Source organism: Oncorhynchus clarkii, unplaced genomic scaffold (genome assembly GCF_045791955.1).
Source record: "Oncorhynchus clarkii lewisi isolate Uvic-CL-2024 unplaced genomic scaffold, UVic_Ocla_1.0 unplaced_contig_6271_pilon_pilon, whole genome shotgun sequence".
Classification (NCBI taxonomy): domain Eukaryota; kingdom Metazoa; phylum Chordata; class Actinopteri; order Salmoniformes; family Salmonidae; genus Oncorhynchus; species Oncorhynchus clarkii.
The window spans coordinates 461,319-484,964 of NW_027261145.1; the positions used below are offsets into that span (position 1 = coordinate 461,319).

A 23,646-nucleotide genomic window follows, 5' to 3' on the forward strand; every position below is an offset into this window, starting at 1 on the left:
TAACATGGTCACTACCTGTTTAAACATGGTCACCACCTGTTATAACATGGTCACCACCTGTTTTAACATGGACCTGTTTTAACATGGTCACCACCTGTTTTACATGGTCACCACCTGTTTACATGGTCACCGCCTGTTTTAACATGGTCACCACCTGTTTTAACATGGTCACCACCTGTTTTAACATGGACCTGTTTTAACATGGACCTGTTTTAACATGGACCTGTTTTAACATGGTCACCACCTGTTATAACATGGTCACCACCTGTTTTAACATGGGCACCACCTGTTTTAACATGGACCTGTTTTATCATGGTCACCACCTGTTTTAACATGGTCACCACCTGTTTTAACATGGTCACCAACTGTTATAACATGGTCACCACCTGTTTAACATGGTCACTACCTGTTTAAACATGGTCACCACCTGTTATAACATGGTCACCACCTGTTTTAACATGGACCTGTTTTATCATGGTCACCACCAATATGCATAGTCGAGCATCTTTTCGTGACAAAATATCGCGCTTAAAAAAGGAACGTTTTTTATCCAAAAATGAAATAGCGCCCCTAGAGATCAAAGAGGTTAACGTGGACCTGTTTTAACATGGACCTGTTTTAACATGGACCTGCTATAACATGGTCACCACCTGTTATAACATGGTCACCACCTGTTATAACATGGTCACCACCTGTTTTAACATGGGCACCACCTGTTTTAACATGGACCTGTTTTATCATGGTCACCACCTGTTTTAACACAGTAAGCACCTATTTTAACATGGTCACCACCTGTTTTAACACGGTCACCACCTGTTTTAACATGGTCACCACCTGTTTTAACATGGTCACCACCTGTTTTAACATGGTCACCACCTGTTTTAACATGGTCACCACTGTTTTAACATGGTCACCACCTGTTTTAACATGGTCACCACCTGTTTTAACACAGTCACCACCTGTTATAACATGGTCACCACTGTTTTAACACAGTCACCACCTGTTTTAACATGCACCTGTTTTAACGTGGACCTGTTTTAACATGCACCTGTTTTAACATGGTCACCGCCTGTTTTAACATGGTCACCACCTGTTTTAACATGGTCACCACCTGTTATAACATGGTCACCACCTGTTTAACATGGTCACCACCCGTTTTAACATGGACCTGTTTTATCATGGCCACAACCTGTTTTAACATGGTCACCACCTGTTTAACATGGTCACTACCTGTTTAAACATGGTCACCACCTGTTATAACATGGTCACCACCTGTTTTAACATGGACCTGTTTTAACATGGTCACCACCTGTTTTACATGGTCACCACCTGTTTACATGGTCACCGCCTGTTTTAACATGGTCACCACCTGTTTTAACATGGTCACCACCTGTTTTAACATGGACCTGTTTTAACATGGACCTGTTTTAACATGGACCTGTTTTAACATGGTCACCACCTGTTATAACATGGTCACCACCTGTTTTAACATGGGCACCACCTGTTTTAACATGGACCTGTTTTATCATGGTCACCACCTGTTTTAACATGGTCACCACCTGTTTTAACATGGTCACCAACTGTTATAACATGGTCACCACCTGTTTAACATGGTCACTACCTGTTTAAACATGGTCACCACCTGTTATAACATGGTCACCACCTGTTTTAACATGGACCTGTTTTATCATGGTCACCACCAATATGCATAGTCGAGCATCTTTTCGTGACAAAATATCGCGCTTAAAACAGGAACGTTTTCTATCCAAAAATGAAATAGCGCCCCTAGAGATCAAAGAGGTTAACGTGGACCTGTTTTAACATGGACCTGTTTTAACATGGACCTGCTATAACATGGTCACCACCTGTTATAACATGGTCACCACCTGTTATAACATGGTCACCACCTGTTTTAACATGGACCTGTTTTATCATGGTCACCACCTGTTTTAACATGGTCACCACCTGTTTTAACATGGTCACCACCTGTTTTAACATGGTCACCGCCTGTTTAACATGGTCACCACCTGTTTTAACATGGTCACCACCTTTTTTAACATGGTCACCACCTGCTTTAACATGGTCGCCACCTGTTTTAACATGGTCAGCACCTGTTTTAACATGGTCAACACTTGTTTTAACATGCTCAGCACCTGTTTTAACATGGTCACCACCTGTTTTAACATGGACCTGTTTTAACATGGTCACCACCTGTTTTAACATGGACCTGTTTTAACATGGTCACCACCTGTTTTAAGATGGTCACCACCTGTTTTAACATGGTCACAACCTGTTTTAACATGGTCACCACCTGTATTAACATGGTCACCACCTGTTTTAACATGGACCTGTTTTATCATGGTCACCACCTGTTTTAACATGGTCACCACCTGTTTTAACATGGTCACCACCTGTTTTAACATGGTCACCACCTGTTATAACATGGTCACCACCTGTTTAACATGGTCACCACCTGTTTTAACATGGTCACCACCTGTTTTAACATGGTCACCACCTGTTTTAACATGGTCACCGCCTGTTTAACATGGTCACCACCTGTTTTAACATGGTCACCACCTTTTTTAACAATGTCACCACCTGCTTTAACATGGTCGCCACCTGTTTTAACATGGTCAGCACCTGTTTTAACATGGTCAACACTTGTTTTAACATGCTCAGCACCTGTTTTAACATGGTCACCACCTGTTTTAACATGGACCTGTTTTAACATGGTCACCACCTGTTTTAACATGGACCTGTTTTAACATGGTCACCACCTGTTTTAAGATGGTCACCACCTGTTTTAACATGGTCACAACCTGTTTTAACATGGTCACCACCTGTATTAACATGGTCACCACCTGTTTTAACATGGTCAACTCCTGTTTTAACATGGTCACCGCCTGTTTTACCATGGTCACCACCTGTTTTAACATGGTCAGAACCTGTTTTAACATGGTCACCACCTGTTTTAACATGGTCAGTTCTTGTTTAACATGGTCACCACCTGTTTTAACATGGTCACCACCTGTTTTAACACAGTCACCACCTGTTTTAACACAGTAACCACCTATTTTAACATGGTCACCACCTGTTTTAACACGGTCACCACCTGTTTTAACATGGTCACCACCTGTTTTAACATGGTCACCACCTGTTTTAACATGGTCACCACTGTTTTAACATGGTCACCACCTGTTTTAACATGGTCACCACCTGTTTTAACACAGTCACCACCTGTTTTAACACAGTCACCACCTGTTTTAACATGGTCACCACTGTTTTAACACAGTCACCACCTGTTTTAACATGGTCAGCACCTGTTTTAACATGGTCAACACTTGTTTTAACATGCTCAGCACCTGTTTTAACATGGTCACCACCTGTTTTAACATGGACCTGTTTTAACATGGTCACCACCTGTTTTAACATGGACCTGTTTTAACATGGTCACCACCTGTTTTAAGATGGTCACCACCTGTTTTAACATGGTCACAACCTGTTTTAACATGGTCACCACCTGTATTAACATGGTCACCACCTGTTTTAACATGGACCTGTTTTATCATGGTCACCACCTGTTTTAACATGGTCACCACCTGTTTTAACATGGTCACCACCTGTTTTAACATGGTCACCACCTGTTATAACATGGTCACCACCTGTTTAACATGGTCACCACCTGTTTTAACATGGTCACCACCTGTTTTAACATGGTCACCACCTGTTTTAACATGGTCACCGCCTGTTTAACATGGTCACCACCTGTTTTAACATGGTCACCACCTTTTTTAACAATGTCACCACCTGCTTTAACATGGTCGCCACCTGTTTTAACATGGTCAGCACCTGTTTTAACATGGTCAACACTTGTTTTAACATGCTCAGCACCTGTTTTAACATGGTCACCACCTGTTTTAACATGGACCTGTTTTAACATGGTCACCACCTGTTTTAACATGGACCTGTTTTAACATGGTCACCACCTGTTTTAAGATGGTCACCACCTGTTTTAACATGGTCACAACCTGTTTTAACATGGTCACCACCTGTATTAACATGGTCACCACCTGTTTTAACATGGTCAACTCCTGTTTTAACATGGTCACCGCCTGTTTTACCATGGTCACCACCTGTTTTAACATGGTCAGAACCTGTTTTAACATGGTCACCACCTGTTTTAACATGGTCAGTTCTTGTTTAACATGGTCACCACCTGTTTTAACATGGTCACCACCTGTTTTAACACAGTCACCACCTGTTTTAACACAGTAACCACCTATTTTAACATGGTCACCACCTGTTTTAACACGGTCACCACCTGTTTTAACATGGTCACCACCTGTTTTAACATGGTCACCACCTGTTTTAACATGGTCACCACTGTTTTAACATGGTCACCACCTGTTTTAACATGGTCACCACCTGTTTTAACACAGTCACCACCTGTTTTAACACAGTCACCACCTGTTTTAACATGGTCACCACTGTTTTAACACAGTCACCACCTGTTTTAACATGCACCTGTTTTAACGTGGACCTGTTTTAACATGCACCTGTTTTAACATGGTCACCGCCTGTTTTAACATGGTCACCACCTGTTTTAACATGGTCACCACCTGTTTTAACATGGACCTGTTTTAACATGGACCTGTTTTAACATGGACCTGTTTTAACATGGTCACCACCTGTTATAACATGGTCACCACCTGTTTTAACATGGTCACTACCTGTTTTAACATGGACCTGTTTTATCATGGTCACCACCTGTTTTAACATGGTCACCACCTGTTTTAACATGGTCACCAACTGTTATAACATGGTCACCACCTGTTTAACATGGTCACTACCTGTTTAAACATGGTCACCACCTGTTATAACATGGTCACCACCTGTTTTAACATGGACCTGTTTTATCATGGTCACCACCAATATGCATAGTCGAGCATCTTTTTGTGACAAAATATTGCGCTTAAAACAGGAACGTTTTTTATCCAAAAATGAAATAGCGCCCCTAGAGATCAAAGAGGTTAACGTGGACCTGTTTTAACATGGACCTGTTTTAAAATGGACCTGCTTTAACATGGTCACCACCTGTTATAACATGGTCACCACCTGTTATAACATGGTCACCACCTGTTTTAACATGGGCACCACCTGTTTTAACATGGACCTGTTTTATCATGGTCACCACCTGTTTTAACATGGTCACCACCTGTTTTAACATGGTCACCAACTGTTATAACATGGTCACCACCTGTTTAACATGGTCACCACCTGTTTTAACATGGTCACCACCTGTTATAACATGGTCACCACCTGTTTTAACATGGACCTGTTTTATCATGGTCACCACCTGTTTTAACATGGTCACCACCTGTTTTAACATGGTCACCACCTGTTTTAACATGGTCACCACCTGTTTTAACATGGTCACCGCCTGTTTGACATGGTCAACACCTGTTTTAACATGGTCACCACCTTTTTTAACATGGTCACCACCTGCTTTAACATGGTCGCCACCTGTTTTAACATGGTCAGCACCTGTTTTAACATGGTCAACACTTGTTTTAACATGCTCAGCACCTGTTTTAACATGGTCACCACCTGTTTTAACATGGACCTGTTTTAACATGGTCACCACCTGTTTTAACATGGACCTGTTTTAACATGGTCACCACCTGTTTTAAGATGGTCACCACCTGTTTTAACATGGTCACAACCTGTTTTAACATGGTCACCACCTGTATTAACATGGTCACCACCTGTTTTAACATGGTCAACTCCTGTTTTAACATGGTCACCGCCTGTTTTACCATGGTCACCACCTGTTTTAACATGGTCAGAACCTGTTTTAACATGGTCACCACCTGTTTTAACATGGTCAGTTCTTGTTTAACATGGTCACCACCTGTTTTAACATGGTCACCACCTGTTTTAACACAGTCACCACCTGTTTTAACACAGTAACCACCTATTTTAACATGGTCACCACCTGTTTTAACACGGTCACCACCTGTTTTAACATGGTCACCACCTGTTTTAACATGGTCACCACCTGTTTTAACATGGTCACCACTGTTTTAACATGGTCACCACCTGTTTTAACATGGTCACCACCTGTTTTAACACAGTCACCACCTGTTTTAACATGGTCACCACTGTTTTAACACAGTCACCACCTGTTTTAACATGCACCTGTTTTAACATGGTCACCGCCTGTTTTAACATGGTCACCACCTGTTTTAACATGGTCACCACCTGTTATAACATGGTCACCACCTGTTTAACATGGTCACCACCCGTTTTAACATGGACCTGTTTTATCATGGCCACAACCTGTTTTAACATGGTCACCACCTGTTTAACATGGTCACTACCTGTTTAAACATGGTCACCACCTGTTATAACATGGTCACCACCTGTTTTAACATGGACCTGTTTTAACATGGTCACCACCTGTTTTACATGGTCACCACCTGTTTACATGGTCACCGCCTGTTTTAACATGGTCACCACCTGTTTTAACATGGTCACCACCTGTTTTAACATGGACCTGTTTTAACATGGACCTGTTTTAACATGGACCTGTTTTAACATGGTCACCACCTGTTATAACATGGTCACCACCTGTTTTAACATGGGCACCACCTGTTTTAACATGGACCTGTTTTATCATGGTCACCACCTGTTTTAACATGGTCACCACCTGTTTTAACATGGTCACCAACTGTTATAACATGGTCACCACCTGTTTAACATGGTCACTACCTGTTTAAACATGGTCACCACCTGTTATAACATGGTCACCACCTGTTTTAACATGGACCTGTTTTATCATGGTCACCACCAATATGCATAGTCGAGCATCTTTTCGTGACAAAATATTGCGCTTAAAACAGGAACGTTTTTTATCCAAAAATGAAATAGCGCCCCTAGAGATCAAAGAGGTTAACGTGGACCTGTTTTAACATGGACCTGTTTTAACATGGGCCTGCTTTAACATGGTCACCACCTGTTATAACATGGTCACCACCTGTTATAACATGGTCACCACCTGTTTTAACATGGGCACCACCTGTTTTAACATGGACCTGTTTTATCATGGTCACCACCTGTTTTAACATGGTCACCACCTGTTTTAACATGGTCACCAACTGTTATAACATGGTCACCACCTGTTTAACATGGTCACCACCTGTTTTAACATGGTCACCACCTGTTATAACATGGTCACCACCTTTTTTAACATGGACCTGTTTTATCATGGTCACTACCTGTTTTAACATGGTCACCACCTGTTTTAACATGGTCACCACCTGTTTTAACATGGTCACCACCTGTTATAACATGGTCACCACCTGTTTAACATGGTCACCACCTGTTTTAACATGGTCACCACCTGTTTTAACATGGTCACCACCTGTTTTAACATGGTCACCGCCTGTTTAACATGGTCACCACCTGTTTTAACATGGTCACCACCTTTTTTAACATGGTCACCACCTGCTTTAACATGGTCGCCACCTGTTTTAACATGGTCAGCACCTGTTTTAACATGGTCACCACCTGTTTTAACATGGTCACCACCTGTTTTAACATGGACCTGTTTTAACATGGTTCGCACCTGTTTTAGCATGGTCACCACCTGTTTTAACATGGTCACCACCTGTTTTAACACGGTCACCACCTGTTTTAACATGGTCACCGCCTGTTTTAGCATGGTCACCACCTGTTTTAACATGGTCACCACCTGTTTTAACATGGTCACATCCTGTTTTAATATGGTCACCACCTGTTTTTTACATGGACCCGTTTTATCATGGTCACCACCTGTTTTAACACTGTCACCACTGTTTTAACATGGTCACCACTTGTTTTAGCATGGACCTGTTTTAACATGGTCACCACCTGTTTTAACATGCTCACCACCTGTTTTAACACAGTCACCACCTGTTTTAACATGGTCACCACCTGTTTTAACACAGTCACCACCTGTTTTAACACGGTCACCACTGTTTTAACATGGTCACCACTGTTTTAACATGATCACCACCTGTTTTAACATGGTCACCACCTGTTTTAAGATGGTCAGCTCCTGTTTTAACATGGTCACCACCTGTTTTAAAATGGTCAGAACCTGTTTTAACATGGTCACCGCCTGTTTTAACATTGTCACCACCTGATTTAACATGGTCAGACCCTGTTTTACATGGTCACCACCTGTTTTAACATGGTCACCACTTATTTTGGCATGGACCTGTTTTAACATGGTCACACTGTTTTTACATGGTCACCACCTGTTTTAACATGGTCACACTGTTTTAACATGGTCACCACCTGTTTTTAACATGGTCACCACCTGTTTTAACATGGGCACCACTTGTTTTAACATGGGCACCACCTGTTTTTAACATGGTCACCACTTGTTTTAGCATGGACCTGTTTTAACATGGTCACACTGTTTTTACATGGTCACCACCTGTTTTAACATGGTCACCACCTGTTTTAACACAGTCACCACCTGTTTTTAACATGGTCACCACCTGTTTTAACATGGGCACCACCTGTTTTAACATGGACCTGTTTTAACATGGTCACCACCTGTTTTAACATGGTCTGCACCTGTTTAACATGGTCACCAACTGTTTTAACATGGTCACCACCTGTTTTAACATGGACCTGTTTTAACATGGTCACCACCTGTTTTAAGATGGTCACCACCTGTTTTAACATGGTCACAACCTGTTTTAACATGGTCACCACCTGTATTAACATGGTCACCACCTGTTTTAACATGGTCAACTCCTGTTTTAACATGGTCACCGCCTGTTTTACCATGGTCACCACCTGTTTTAACATGGTCAGAACCTGTTTTAACATGGTCACCACCTGTTTTAACATGGTCAGTTCTTGTTTAACATGGTCACCACCTGTTTTAACATGGTCACCACCTGTTTTAACACAGTCACCACCTGTTTTAACACAGTAACCACCTATTTTAACATGGTCACCACCTGTTTTAACACGGTCACCACCTGTTTTAACATGGTCACCACCTGTTTTAACATGGTCACCACCTGTTTTAACATGGTCACCACTGTTTTAACATGGTCACCACCTGTTTTAACATGGTCACCACCTGTTTTAACACAGTCACCACCTGTTTTAACATGGTCACCAATGTTTTAACACAGTCACCACCTGTTTTAACATGCACCTGTTTTAACGTGGACCTGTTTTAACATGCACCTGTTTTAACATGGTCACCGCCTGTTTTAACATGGTCACCACCTGTTTTAACATGGTCACCACCTGTTATAACATGGTCACCACCTGTTTAACATGGTCACCACCCGTTTTAACATGGACCTGTTTTATCATGGCCACAACCTGTTTTAACATGGTCACCACCTGTTTAACATGGTCACTACCTGTTTAAACATGGTCACCACCTGTTATAACATGGTCACCACCTGTTTTAACATGGACCTGTTTTAACATGGTCACCACCTGTTTTACATGGTCACCACCTGTTTACATGGTCACCGCCTGTTTTAACATGGTCACCACCTGTTTTAACATGGTCACCACCTGTTTTAACATGGACCTGTTTTAACATGGACCTGTTTTAACATGGACCTGTTTTAACATGGTCACCACCTGTTATAACATGGTCACCACCTGTTTTAACATGGGCACCACCTGTTTTAACATGGACCTGTTTTATCATGGTCACCACCTGTTTTAACATGGTCACCACCTGTTTTAACATGGTCACCAACTGTTATAACATGGTCACCACCTGTTTAACATGGTCACTACCTGTTTAAACATGGTCACCACCTGTTATAACATGGTCACCACCTGTTTTAACATGGACCTGTTTTATCATGGTCACCACCAATATGCATAGTCGAGCATCTTTTCGTGACAAAATATTGCGCTTAAAACAGGAACGTTTTTTATCCAAAAATGAAATAGCGCCCCTAGAGATCAAAGAGGTTAACGTGGACCTGTTTTAACATGGACCTGTTTTAACATGGACCTGCTTTAACATGGTCACCACCTGTTATAACATGGTCACCACCTGTTATAACATGGTCACCACCTGTTTTAACATGGGCACCACCTGTTTTAACATGGACCTGTTTTATCATGGTCACCACCTGTTTTAACATGGTCACCACCTGTTTTAACATGGTCACCAACTGTTATAACATGGTCACCACCTGTTTAACATGGTCACCAGCTGTTTTAACATGGTCACCACCTGTTATAACATGGTCACCACCTTTTTTAACATGGACCTGTTTTATCATGGTCACTACCTGTTTTAACATGGTCACCACCTGTTTTAACATGGTCACCACCTGTTTTAACATGGTCACCACCTGTTATAACATGGTCACCACCTGTTTAACATGGTCACCACCTGTTTTAACATGGTCACCACCTGTTTTAACATGGTCACCACCTGTTTTAACATGGTCACCGCCTGTTTAACATGGTCACCACCTGTTTTAACATGGTCACCACCTTTTTTAACATGGTCACCACCTGCTTTAACATGGTCGCCACCTGTTTTAACATGGTCAGCACCTGTTTTAACATGGTCAACACTTGTTTTAACATGCTCAGCACCTGTTTTAACATGGTCACCACCTGTTTTAACATGGACCTGTTTTAACATGGTCACCACCTGTTTTAACATGGTCACCACCTGTTTTAACATGGACCTGTTTTAACATGGTTCGCACCTGTTTTAGCATGGTCACCACCTGTTTTAACATGGTCACCACCTGTTTTAACACGGTCACCACCTGTTTTAACATGGTCACCGCCTGTTTTAGCATGGTCACCACCTGTTTTAACATGGTCACCACCTGTTTTAACATGGTCACATCCTGTTTTAATATGGTCACCACCTGTTTTTTACATGGACCCGTTTTATCATGGTCACCACCTGTTTTAACACTGTCACCACTGTTTTAACATGGTCACCACTTGTTTTAGCATGGACCTGTTTTAACATGGTCACCACCTGTTTTAACATGCTCACCACCTGTTTTAACACAGTCACCACCTGTTTTAACATGGTCACCACCTGTTTTAACACAGTCACCACCTGTTTTAACACGGTCACCACTGTTTTAACATGGTCACCACTGTTTTAACATGATCACCACCTGTTTTAACATGGTCACCACCTGTTTTAAGATGGTCAGCTCCTGTTTTAACATGGTCACCACCTGTTTTAAAATGGTCAGAACCTGTTTTAACATGGTCACCGCCTGTTTTAACATTGTCACCACCTGATTTAACATGGTCAGACCCTGTTTTACATGGTCACCACCTGTTTTAACATGGTCACCACTTATTTTGGCATGGACCTGTTTTAACATGGTCACACTGTTTTTACATGGTCACCACCTGTTTTAACATGGTCACACTGTTTTAACATGGTCACCACCTGTTTTTAACATGGTCACCACCTGTTTTAACATGGGCACCACTTGTTTTAACATGGGCACCACCTGTTTTTAACATGGTCACCACTTGTTTTAGCATGGACCTGTTTTAACATGGTCACACTGTTTTTACATGGTCACCACCTGTTTTAACATGGTCACCACCTGTTTTAACACAGTCACCACCTGTTTTTAACATGGTCACCACCTGTTTTAACATGGGCACCACCTGTTTTAACATGGACCTGTTTTAACATGGTCACCACCTGTTTTAACATGGTCTGCACCTGTTTAACATGGTCACCAACTGTTTTAACATGGTCACCACCTGTTTTAACATGGACCTGTTTTAACATGGTCACCACCTGTTTTAAGATGGTCACCACCTGTTTTAACATGGTCACAACCTGTTTTAACATGGTCACCACCTGTATTAACATGGTCACCACCTGTTTTAACATGGTCAACTCCTGTTTTAACATGGTCACCGCCTGTTTTACCATGGTCACCACCTGTTTTAACATGGTCAGAACCTGTTTTAACATGGTCACCACCTGTTTTAACATGGTCAGTTCTTGTTTAACATGGTCACCACCTGTTTTAACATGGTCACCACCTGTTTTAACACAGTCACCACCTGTTTTAACACAGTAACCACCTATTTTAACATGGTCACCACCTGTTTTAACACGGTCACCACCTGTTTTAACATGGTCACCACCTGTTTTAACATGGTCACCACCTGTTTTAACATGGTCACCACTGTTTTAACATGGTCACCACCTGTTTTAACATGGTCACCACCTGTTTTAACACAGTCACCACCTGTTTTAACATGGTCACCAATGTTTTAACACAGTCACCACCTGTTTTAACATGCACCTGTTTTAACGTGGACCTGTTTTAACATGCACCTGTTTTAACATGGTCACCGCCTGTTTTAACATGGTCACCACCTGTTTTAACATGGTCACCACCTGTTATAACATGGTCACCACCTGTTTAACATGGTCACCACCCGTTTTAACATGGACCTGTTTTATCATGGCCACAACCTGTTTTAACATGGTCACCACCTGTTTAACATGGTCACTACCTGTTTAAACATGGTCACCACCTGTTATAACATGGTCACCACCTGTTTTAACATGGACCTGTTTTAACATGGTCACCACCTGTTTTACATGGTCACCACCTGTTTACATGGTCACCGCCTGTTTTAACATGGTCACCACCTGTTTTAACATGGTCACCACCTGTTTTAACATGGACCTGTTTTAACATGGACCTGTTTTAACATGGACCTGTTTTAACATGGTCACCACCTGTTATGACATGGTCACCACCTGTTTTAACATGGGCACCACCTGTTTTAACATGGACCTGTTTTATCATGGTCACCACCTGTTTTAACATGGTCACCACCTGTTTTAACATGGTCACCAACTGTTATAACATGGTCACCACCTGTTTAACATGGTCACTACCTGTTTAAACATGGTCACCACCTGTTATAACATGGTCACCACCTGTTTTAACATGGACCTGTTTTATCATGGTCACCACCAATATGCATAGTCGAGCATCTTTTCGTGACAAAATATTGCGCTTAAAACAGGAACGTTTTTTATCCAAAAATGAAATAGCGCCCCTAGAGATCAAAGAGGTTAACGTGGACCTGTTTTAACATGGACCTGTTTTAACATGGACCTGCTTTAACATGGTCACCACCTGTTATAACATGGTCACCACCTGTTATAACATGGTCACCACCTGTTTTAACATGGGCACCACCTGTTTTAACATGGACCTGTTTTATCATGGTCACCACCTGTTTTAACATGGTCACCACCTGTTTTAACATGGTCACCAACTGTTATAACATGGTCACCACCTGTTTAACATGGTCACCACCTGTTTTAACATGGTCACCACCTGTTATAACATGGTCACCACCTTTTTTAACATGGACCTGTTTTATCATGGTCACTACCTGTTTTAACATGGTCACCACCTGTTTTAACATGGTCACCACCTGTTTTAACATGGTCACCACCTGTTATAACATGGTCACCACCTGTTTAACATGGTCACCACCTGTTTTAACATGGTCACCACCTGTTTTAACATGGTCACCACCTGTTTTAACATGGTCACCGCCTGTTTAACATGGTCACCACCTGTTTTAACATGGTCACCACCTTTTTTAACATGGTCACCACCTGCTTTAACATGGTCGCCACCTGTTTTAACATGGTCAGCACCTGTTTTAACATGGTCAACACTTGTTTTAACATGCTCAGCACCTGTTTTAACATGGTCACCACCTGTTTTAACATGGACCTGTTTTAACATGGTCACCACCTGTTTTAACATGGACCTGTTTTAACATGGTCACCACCTGTTTTAACATGGTCACCACCTGTTTTAACATGGACCTGTTTTAACATGGTTCGCACCTGTTTTAGCATGGTCACCACCTGTTTTAACATGGTCACCACCTGTTTTAACACGGTCACCACCTGTTTTAACATGGTCACCGCCTGTTTTAGCATGGTCACCACCTGTTTTAACATGGTCACCACCTGTTTTAACATGGTCACATCCTGTTTTAATATGGTCACCACCTGTTTTTTACATGGACCCGTTTTATCATGGTCACCACCTGTTTTAACATTGTCACCACTGTTTTAACATGGTCACCACTTGTTTTAGCATGGACCTGTTTTAACATGGTCACCACCTGTTTTAACATGCTCACCACCTGTTTTAACACAGTCACCACCTGTTTTAACATGGTCACCACCTGTTTTAACACAGTCACCACCTGTTTTAACACGGTCACCACTGTTTTAACATGGTCACCACTGTTTTAACATGATCACCACCTGTTTTAACATGGTCACCACCTGTTTTAAGATGGTCAGCTCCTGTTTTAACATGGTCACCACCTGTTTTAAAATGGTCAGAACCTGTTTTAACATGGTCACCGCCTGTTTTAACATTGTCACCACCTGATTTAACATGGTCAGACCCTGTTTTACATGGTCACCACCTGTTTTAACATGGTCACCACTTATTTTGGCATGGACCTGTTTTAACATGGTCACACTGTTTTTACATGGTCACCACCTGTTTTAACATGGTCACACTGTTTTAACATGGTCACCACCTGTTTTTAACATGGTCACCACCTGTTTTAACATGGGCACCACTTGTTTTAACATGGGCACCACCTGTTTTTAACATGGTCACCACTTGTTTTAGCATGGACCTGTTTTAACATGGTCACACTGTTTTTACATGGTCACCACCTGTTTTAACATGGTCACCACCTGTTTTAACACAGTCACCACCTGTTTTTAACATGGTCACCACCTGTTTTAACATGGGCACCACCTGTTTTAACATGGACCTGTTTTAACATGGTCACCACCTGTTTTAACATGGTCTGCACCTGTTTAACATGGTCACCAACTGTTTTAACATGGTCACCACCTGTTTTAACATGGACCTGTTTTAACATGGTCACCACTTGTTTTAACATGGTCACCACCTGTTTTAAAATTGACCTGTTTTAACATGGTCTCCACCTGTTTTAACATGGTCACCACCTGTTTTAACATGGTCACCACCTGTTTTAAGATGGTCACCACCTGTTTTAACATGGTCACAACCTGTTTTAACATGGTCACCACCTGTATTAACATGGTCACCACCTCTTTTAACATGGTCAACTCCTGTTTTAACATGGTCACCGCCTGTTTTACCATGGTCACCACCTGTTTTAACATGGTCAGAACCTGTTTTAACATGGTCACCACCTGTTTTAACATGGTCAGTTCTTGTTTAACATGGTCACCACCTGTTTTAACATGGTCACCACCTGTTTTAACACAGTCACCACCTGTTTTAACACAGTAACCACCTATTTTAACATGGTCACCACCTGTTTTAACACGGTCACCACCTGTTTTAACATGGTCACCACCTGTTTTAACATGGTCACCACCTGTTTTAACATAGTCACCACTGTTTTAACATGGTCACCACCTGTTTTAACATGGTCACCACCTGTTTTAACACAGTCACCACCTGTTTTAACATGGTCACCACTGTTTTAACACAGTCACCACCTGTTTTAACATGCACCTGTTTTAACGTGGACCTGTTTTAACATGCACCTGTTTTAACATGGTCACCGCCTGTTTTAACATGGTCACCACCTGTTTTAACATGGTCACCACCTGTTATAACATGGTCACCACCTGTTTAACATGGTCACCACCCGTTTTAACATGGACCTGTTTTATCATGGTCACAACCTGTTTTAACATGGTCACCACCTGTTTAACATGGTCACTACCTGTTTAAACATGGTCACCACCTGTAATAACATGGTCACCACCTGTTTTAACATGGACCTGTTTTAACATGGTCACCACCTGTTTTACATGGTCACCACCTGTTTACATGGTCACCGCCTGTTTTAACATGGTCACCACCTGTTTTAACATGGTCACCACCTGTTTTAACATGGACCTGTTTTAACATGGACCTGTTTTAACATGGTCACCACCTGTTATAACATGGTCACCACCTGTTATAACATGGTCACCACCTGTTTTAACATGGGCACCACCTGTTTTAACATGGACCTGTTTTATCATGGTCACCACCTGTTTTAACATGGTCACCACCTGTTTTAACATGGTCACCAACTGTTATAACATGGTCACCACCTGTTTAACATGGTCACTACCTGTTTAAACATGGTCACCACCTGTTATAACATGGTCACCACCTGTTTTAACATGGAATTGTTTTATCATGGTCACCACCTGTTTTAACATGGTCACCACCTGTTTTAACATGGTCACCACCTGTTATAACATGGTCACCACCTGTTTAACATGGTCACCACCTGTTTTAACATGGTCACCACCTGTTTTAACATGGTCACCGCCTGTTTAACATGGTCACCACCTGTTTTAACATGGTCAACACCTGTTTAAACATGGTCACCAACTGTTATAACATGGTCACCACCTGTTAAACATGGTCACTACCTGTTTAAACATGGTCACCACCTGTTATAACATGGTCACCACCTGTTTTAACATGGACCTGTTTTATTATGGTCACCACCTGTTTTAACATGGTCACCACCTGTTTTAACATGGTCACCAACTGTTATAACATGGTCACCACCTGTTTAACATGGTCACCACCTGTTTTAACATGGTCACCACCTGTTTTAACATGGTCACCGCCTGTTTAACATGGTCACCACCTGTTTTAACATGGTCACCACCTGTTTTAACATGGTCACCGTCTGTTCAACATGGTCACCACCTGTTTTAACATGGTCACCACCTGTTTTAACATGGTCACCACCTGTTTTACATGGTCACCACCTGTTTTCCATGGTCACCGCCTGTTTTAACATGTTCACCACCTGTTTTAACATGGACCTGTTTTAACATGGTCACCACCTGTTTTAACATGGTCACCACCTGTTTTAACATGGTCACCGCCTGTTTTAACATGGTCACCGCCTGTTTTAACCTGGTCACCACCTGTTTTAGCATGGTCAGCTCCTGTTTTAACATGGTCACCGCCTGTTTTAACATGGTCAGCTCCTGTTTTAATATGGACCTGTTTTAACATGGTCACCACCTGTTTTAACATGGTCACCACCTGTTTAAACATGGTCAGAACCTGTTTGAACATGGTCAGTTCTTGTTTAACATGGTTACCACCTGTTTCAACATGGTCACCACCTGTTTTAACATGGTCAGAAAGTGTTTGAACATGGTCAGAACCTTTTTTAACATGGTCAGTTCTTGATTAACATGGTCAGTGCCTGTTTAACATGGTCACCTCCTGTTTTAACATGGTCACTACCTGTTATAACATGGACCTGTTTTAAAATGGTCACCATCTGTTTTAACATGGTCACCACCTGTTTTAACATGGTCACCACCTGTTTTAACATGGTCAGCTCCTGTTTTAACATGGTCACCACCTGTTTAAACATGGTCAGAACCTGTTTGAACATGGTCAGTTCTTGTTTAGCATTGTTACCACCTGTTTTAAAATGGTCACCATCTGTTTTAACATGGTCACCACCTGTTTTAACATGGTCACCACCTGTTTTAACATGGTCAGCTCCTGTTTTAACATGGTCACCGCCTGTTTTAACATGGTCAGCACCTGTTTTAACACAGTCACCACCTGTTTTAACATGCACCTGTTTTAACGTGGACCTGTTTTAACATGCACCTGTTTTAACATGGTCACCGCCTGTTTTAACATGGTCACCACCTGTTTTAACATGGTCACCACCTGTTATAACATGGTCACCACCTGTTTAACATGGTCACCACCCGTTTTAACATGGACCTGTTTTATCATGGTCACAACCTGTTTTAACATGGTCACCACCTGTTTAACATGGTCACTACCTGTTTAAACATGGTCACCACCTGTAATAACATGGTCACCACCTGTTTTAACATGGACCTGTTTTAACATGGTCACCACCTGTTTTACATGGTCACCACCTGTTTACATGGTCACCGCCTGTTTTAACATGGTCACCACCTGTTTTAACATGGTCACCACCTGTTTTAACATGGACCTGTTTTAACATGGACCTGTTTTAACATGGTCACCACCTGTTATAACATGGTCACCACCTGTTATAACATGGTCACCACCTGTTTTAACATGGGCACCACCTGTTTTAACATGGACCTGTTTTATCATGGTCACCACCTGTTTTAACATGGTCACCACCTGTTTTAACATGGTCACCAACTGTTATAACATGGTCACCACCTGTTTAACATGGTCACTACCTGTTTAAACATGGTCACCACCTGTTATAACATGGTCACCACCTGTTTTAACATGGAATTGTTTTATCATGGTCACCACCTGTTTTAACATGGTCACCACCTGTTTTAACATGGTCACCACCTGTTATAACATGGTCACCACCTGTTTAACATGGTCACCACCTGTTTTAACATGGTCACCACCTGTTTTAACATGGTCACCGCCTGTTTAACATGGTCACCACCTGTTTTAACATGGTCAACACCTGTTTAAACATGGTCACCAACTGTTATAACATGGTCACCACCTGTTTAACATGGTCACCACCTGTTAAACATGGTCACTACCTGTTTAAACATGGTCACCACCTGTTATAACATGGTCACCACCTGTTTTAACATGGACCTGTTTTATTATGGTCACCACCTGTTTTAACATGGTCACCACCTGTTTTAACATGGTCACCAACTGTTATAACATGGTCACCACCTGTTTAACATGGTCACCACCTGTTTTAACATGGTCACCACCTGTTTTAACATGGTCACCGCCTGTTTAACATGGTCACCACCTGTTTTAACATGGTCAACACCTGTTTTAACATGGTCACCACCTGTTAACATGGTCACCGTCTGTTCAACATGGTCACCACCTGTTTTAACATGGTCACCACCTGTTTTAACATGGTCACCACCTGTTTTACATGGTCACCACCTGTTTTCCATGGTCACCGCCTGTTTTAACATGTTCACCACCTGTTTTAACATGGACCTGTTTTAACATGGTCACCACCTGTTTTAACATGGTCACCACCTGTTTTAACATGGTCACCGCCTGTTTTAACATGGTCACCGCCTGTTTTAACCTGGTCACCACCTGTTTTAGCATGGTCAGCTCCTGTTTTAACATGGTCACCGCCTGTTTTAACATGGTCAGCTCCTGTTTTAATATGGACCTGTTTTAACATGGTCACCACCTGTTTTAACATGGTCACCACCTGTTTAAACATGGTCAGAACCTGTTTGAACATGGTCAGTTCTTGTTTAACATGGTTACCACCTGTTTCAACATGGTCACCACCTGTTTTAACATGGTCAGAAAGTGTTTGAACATGGTCAGAACCTTTTTTAACATGGTCAGTTCTTGATTAACATGGTCAGAGCCTGTTTAACATGGTCACCTCCTGTTTTAACATGGTCACTACCTGTTATAACATGGACCTGTTTTAAAATGGTCACCATCTGTTTTAACATGGTCACCACCTGTTTTAACATGGTCACCACCTGTTTTAACATGGTCAGCTCCTGTTTTAACATGGTCACCACCTGTTTAAACATGGTCAGAACCTGTTTGAACATGGTCAGTTCTTGTTTAGCATTGTTACCACCTGTTTTAAAATGGTCACCATCTGTTTTAACATGGTCACCACCTGTTTTAACATGGTCACCACCTGTTTTAACATGGTCAGCTCCTGTTTTAACATGGTCACCGCCTGTTTTAACATGGTCAGCACCTGTTTTAACATGGACCTGTTTTAACATGGTCACCACCTGTTTTAACATGGTCACTACCTGTTTTAAAATGGTCACCACCTGTTTTAACATGGTCAGCTCCTGTTTTAACATGGACCTGTTTTAACATGGTCACCACCTGTTTTAACATGGACCTGTTTTAACATGGTCACCGCCTGTTTTAACATGGTCACCACCTGTTTTAACATGGTCACCTCCTGTATTAACATGGTCACCACCTGTTTTAACAAGGTCACCACCTTTTTTAACATGGTCAGCTCCTGTTTTAACATGGGCCTGTTTTAACATGGTCACCACCTGTTTTAACATGGACCTGTTTTAACATGGTCACCACCTGTTTTAACATGGACCTGTTTTAACATGGTCACCACCTGTTTCAACATGGTCAGCTCCTGTTTTAACATGGTCACCACCTGTTTTAACATGGTCAGCTCCTGTTTTAACATGGACCTGTTTTAACATGGTCACCACCTGTTTCAGCATGGTCACCACCTGCTTAAACATGGTCAGAACCTTTTTTAACATGGTCAGTTCTTGTTTAACATGGTCAGAGCCTGTTTTAACATGGTCATCACCTGTTTTAACATGGTCACCACCTGTTTTAACATGGCCACTACCTGTTTTAACTTCTTGCTCCTACTTGAGACGCAGATGTCTCAAGTAGACACCTGGAAATGCAAATGCGCTACGCTAAATGCTAAATGTACTCGTTAAAACTCAAACCTTAATCAAAATTCACATGCAGGGTATTGAATTAAAGCTACACTCGTTGTGAACCTAGCCAACAAGTCAGATTTTTAAAATGCTTTTCGGCGAAAGCATGAGAAGCTATTATCTGATAGCATGCAACACCTCAAAATGCCTGAATGCGACGTAAACAAAGACTTTGCTTATCCGGCGCTACACAAAACGCAGAAACAAAATATAAAACATTCATTACCTTTGACGAGCTTCTTTCTTGGCACTCCTATATGCCCCATAAACATCACTATTGGGTCTTTTTTTCGTTTAAATCGGTCCATATATACCCAAAATAGTTTTCTATGGAAGCGGTGTCATTCAGAAAAAAACATTGTTTTTAAACGCTGCGTCATTTTTTAAAATTAAAAAAGTCGACGATAAACTTTCACAAAACACTTCGAAATACTTTTGTAATCCAACTTTAGGTATTAGTAAACGTTTATAATCTATCAAAATGATTACAGGGCAATGTATATTCAATAGCTCCTCGTCTGCAAATCAATGGCTGCCAATGTGCACATTCAAAACATCCTGGTGGAGACCGGAAGAAACGGAATCCAGTTAGTTGGATTTACCAAGAAAAAACTCCATTGAAAATGACGACAATGGCGACATCGTGTGGAATCTGTAGGAATTGCATGCAGGTCGATAATATAATAATTTTTAGCTTTCAGAGAGCAGTTTTTCTTGCGCTTTTCAATGAAACACACGATCTGTTATAGTCACAGCCGTGATTTAACCAGTTTTAGAAACTTCAGAGTGTTTTCTATCTACACATACTAATCATATGCATATACTATATTCCTGGCATGAGTAGCAGGACGCTGAAAAGTTGCGCGATTTTTAACAGAATGTTCGAAAAAGGAGAGGGTAGACTTAACAGGTTTAACATGGACCTGTTTTAACATGGTCACCACCTGTTTTAACATGGTCACCACCTGTTTTAACATGGTCACCACCTGTTTTAACATGGTCACCACCTGTTTTAACATGGTGAACTCCTTTTTTAACATGGACCTGTTTTAACATGGTCACCATCTGTTTTAACATGGTCACCACCTGTTTTAACATGGTCACCACCTGTTTTAACATGGTGAACTCCTTTTTTAACATGGACCTGTTTTAACATGGTCACCACCTGTTTTAACATGGTCACCACCTGTTTAAACATGGTCAGCTCCTGTTTTAACATGGTCACCACCTGTTTTAACATGGTGATCTCCTGTTTTAACATGGACCTGTTTTAACATGGTCACCACCTGGTTTTACATGGTCTCTTATTCTCTATAGGTCCTGTTGGAGATGTACAACCAGGGTTATGTTCTGTTCTGTTTTTCCCTATAGATCCCATTGGAGATGGACAAGCAGGGTTTGCTGATGCCCAAACGACCAATCAAACTGAGGCTGGAGTCCCGTATCAACACCCTTAGCAATACCACCGCCACCTGACAAGTCTAACAACATGACCGAATGCAGTACCCCCCTCTCTCTCTCTCTCTCTCTCTCTCTCCCCACACACAAAAGGGCTTTACTACAGACAGAAATTCTTCTCTGCAAGCCCCCTCACCCCGCTAATGATCCTGAGCTGGTGTGGTTACATGTGGTCTGCCGTTGTGAGGCCGGTTGGATGTGCTGCCAAATTTTCAATCTATCTATCTATCTATCTATCTATCTATCTATCTATCTATCTATCTATCGGCTACTGAATATTCGGTCCTTATCCTGACCCTGCTATAGGCTACTGAATATTCAGTCCTTATCCTGACCCTGCTATAGGCTACTGAATATTCAGGCTGGGATTCAATAGGCTACTTAATATAATATGATAATAAGAACTGCATTCACGATAAATGTTGCATATGTCAGTTCAATCAGAAATGACCTTTAAAATGGCGCATAGCTTACAAAGCGCTGGGATTGAATGCTGGTCTCAGTCTCATGCTTGGTTTGATTAGGACTCAGAAACCCATTTCCACCAGATAAAAGAGAGATAGTAATACTATGGATGCATTAGAGGTACATGTCTTGTTATAGTTAGACACCAGGGGGTATTAAATCCATGGCATGATGTCATGTCTGGATCCTGCACACTACTGGCTGGTGGCTGGAATTCTCCTAGAATGTAGAACTCTAGCTGGTGTTCTCTAGAACTGTACTCTCATTCTGTTCCTCTGGGTGTTCTGCTGTCCAGTCATTCCAAAATATAATCTTTACTGTCTGTTGAGATGATCCCTGCAGCTGCTTGGTTTTAACTTTAATCATCACAAACCAATAAAATCATCACACTAATGAACAAGGTCGTCTGTGTATTTATTCATAAGACAAAACTTAAGACACAAACACACACAAATATACATGAGAACAATCAATATAGATTGATTTGTGTTAGTTATCAAGACATACTGTATTTATAATTTCATTCAGCTAGGCCTAATTGTAGTGTGACGACTTGGTAATCCACACACGTTTCTTTTCAGATCCCAATACCGCCCCTGTGTGGCCGTTGGATGTAAATACACAGCCCAGGTCCCATTACAAACTATTAATCCACTTTCCACATTTTACAGCTCTTGTACTTTCTGCATTCATAAACACAGTGTAGAGAATAGAGCAAAGTTCACATAGAGCTACTATCTACCATTACTGCATAGTGAGGTGATTTCCTCCCAGTTCACATAGAGCTAATATCTACCATTACTGCATCGTGAGTTGATTTCCTCCCAGTTCAGCCTATAGTGCCTATTGACCATTCATATTTTAATGTACATTCTTACCTATGTACTTGTGAGGTGATTTCCCACAGTTAAAGTCCTGCAATATGAGCTATGACACAATTGTTTGTGTAAACTCTTCACATTTCATGGACCCAAGATACAGAGGTAATGCTGTAAAGTGCAGTAGAAGTCTGCCTCAATGCAATTCTAATACAGCCACAGTGGGACTTCAACAATTTTTTTGTGTGTCAAATGAACTACTTATTATCTTTGTTTAGCATTATCTCATCCAAATATGGCATTATTACATGATTTGTATCTGTTTGCATCCGTTTCAATATTGGA

General features: G+C 41.6%; 2 protein-coding genes across 2 annotated transcripts in view; both read left to right on the plus strand.

Annotated features, from left to right (window-relative positions):
• LOC139405236 (cytochrome P450 3A27-like) overlaps window positions 1-22,110 on the plus strand; it is a 100,731-nt gene extending 78,621 nt beyond the window's left edge. Inside the window, exon 14 of the mRNA XM_071147672.1 lies at window positions 22,087-22,110. The gene's annotated coding sequence lies outside the window, so the exon portion shown is untranslated. The remainder of the gene's footprint in view (window positions 1-22,086) is intronic.
• LOC139405237 (cytochrome P450 3A27-like) overlaps window positions 1-22,880 on the plus strand; it is a 75,663-nt gene extending 52,783 nt beyond the window's left edge. Inside the window, exon 13 of the mRNA XM_071147673.1 lies at window positions 21,932-22,880. Coding sequence (XP_071003774.1) covers window positions 21,932-22,036 — 105 coding nt within the window. The 3' untranslated portion in view covers window positions 22,037-22,880. The remainder of the gene's footprint in view (window positions 1-21,931) is intronic.
• Window positions 22,881-23,646: the final 766 nt, after the last annotated feature.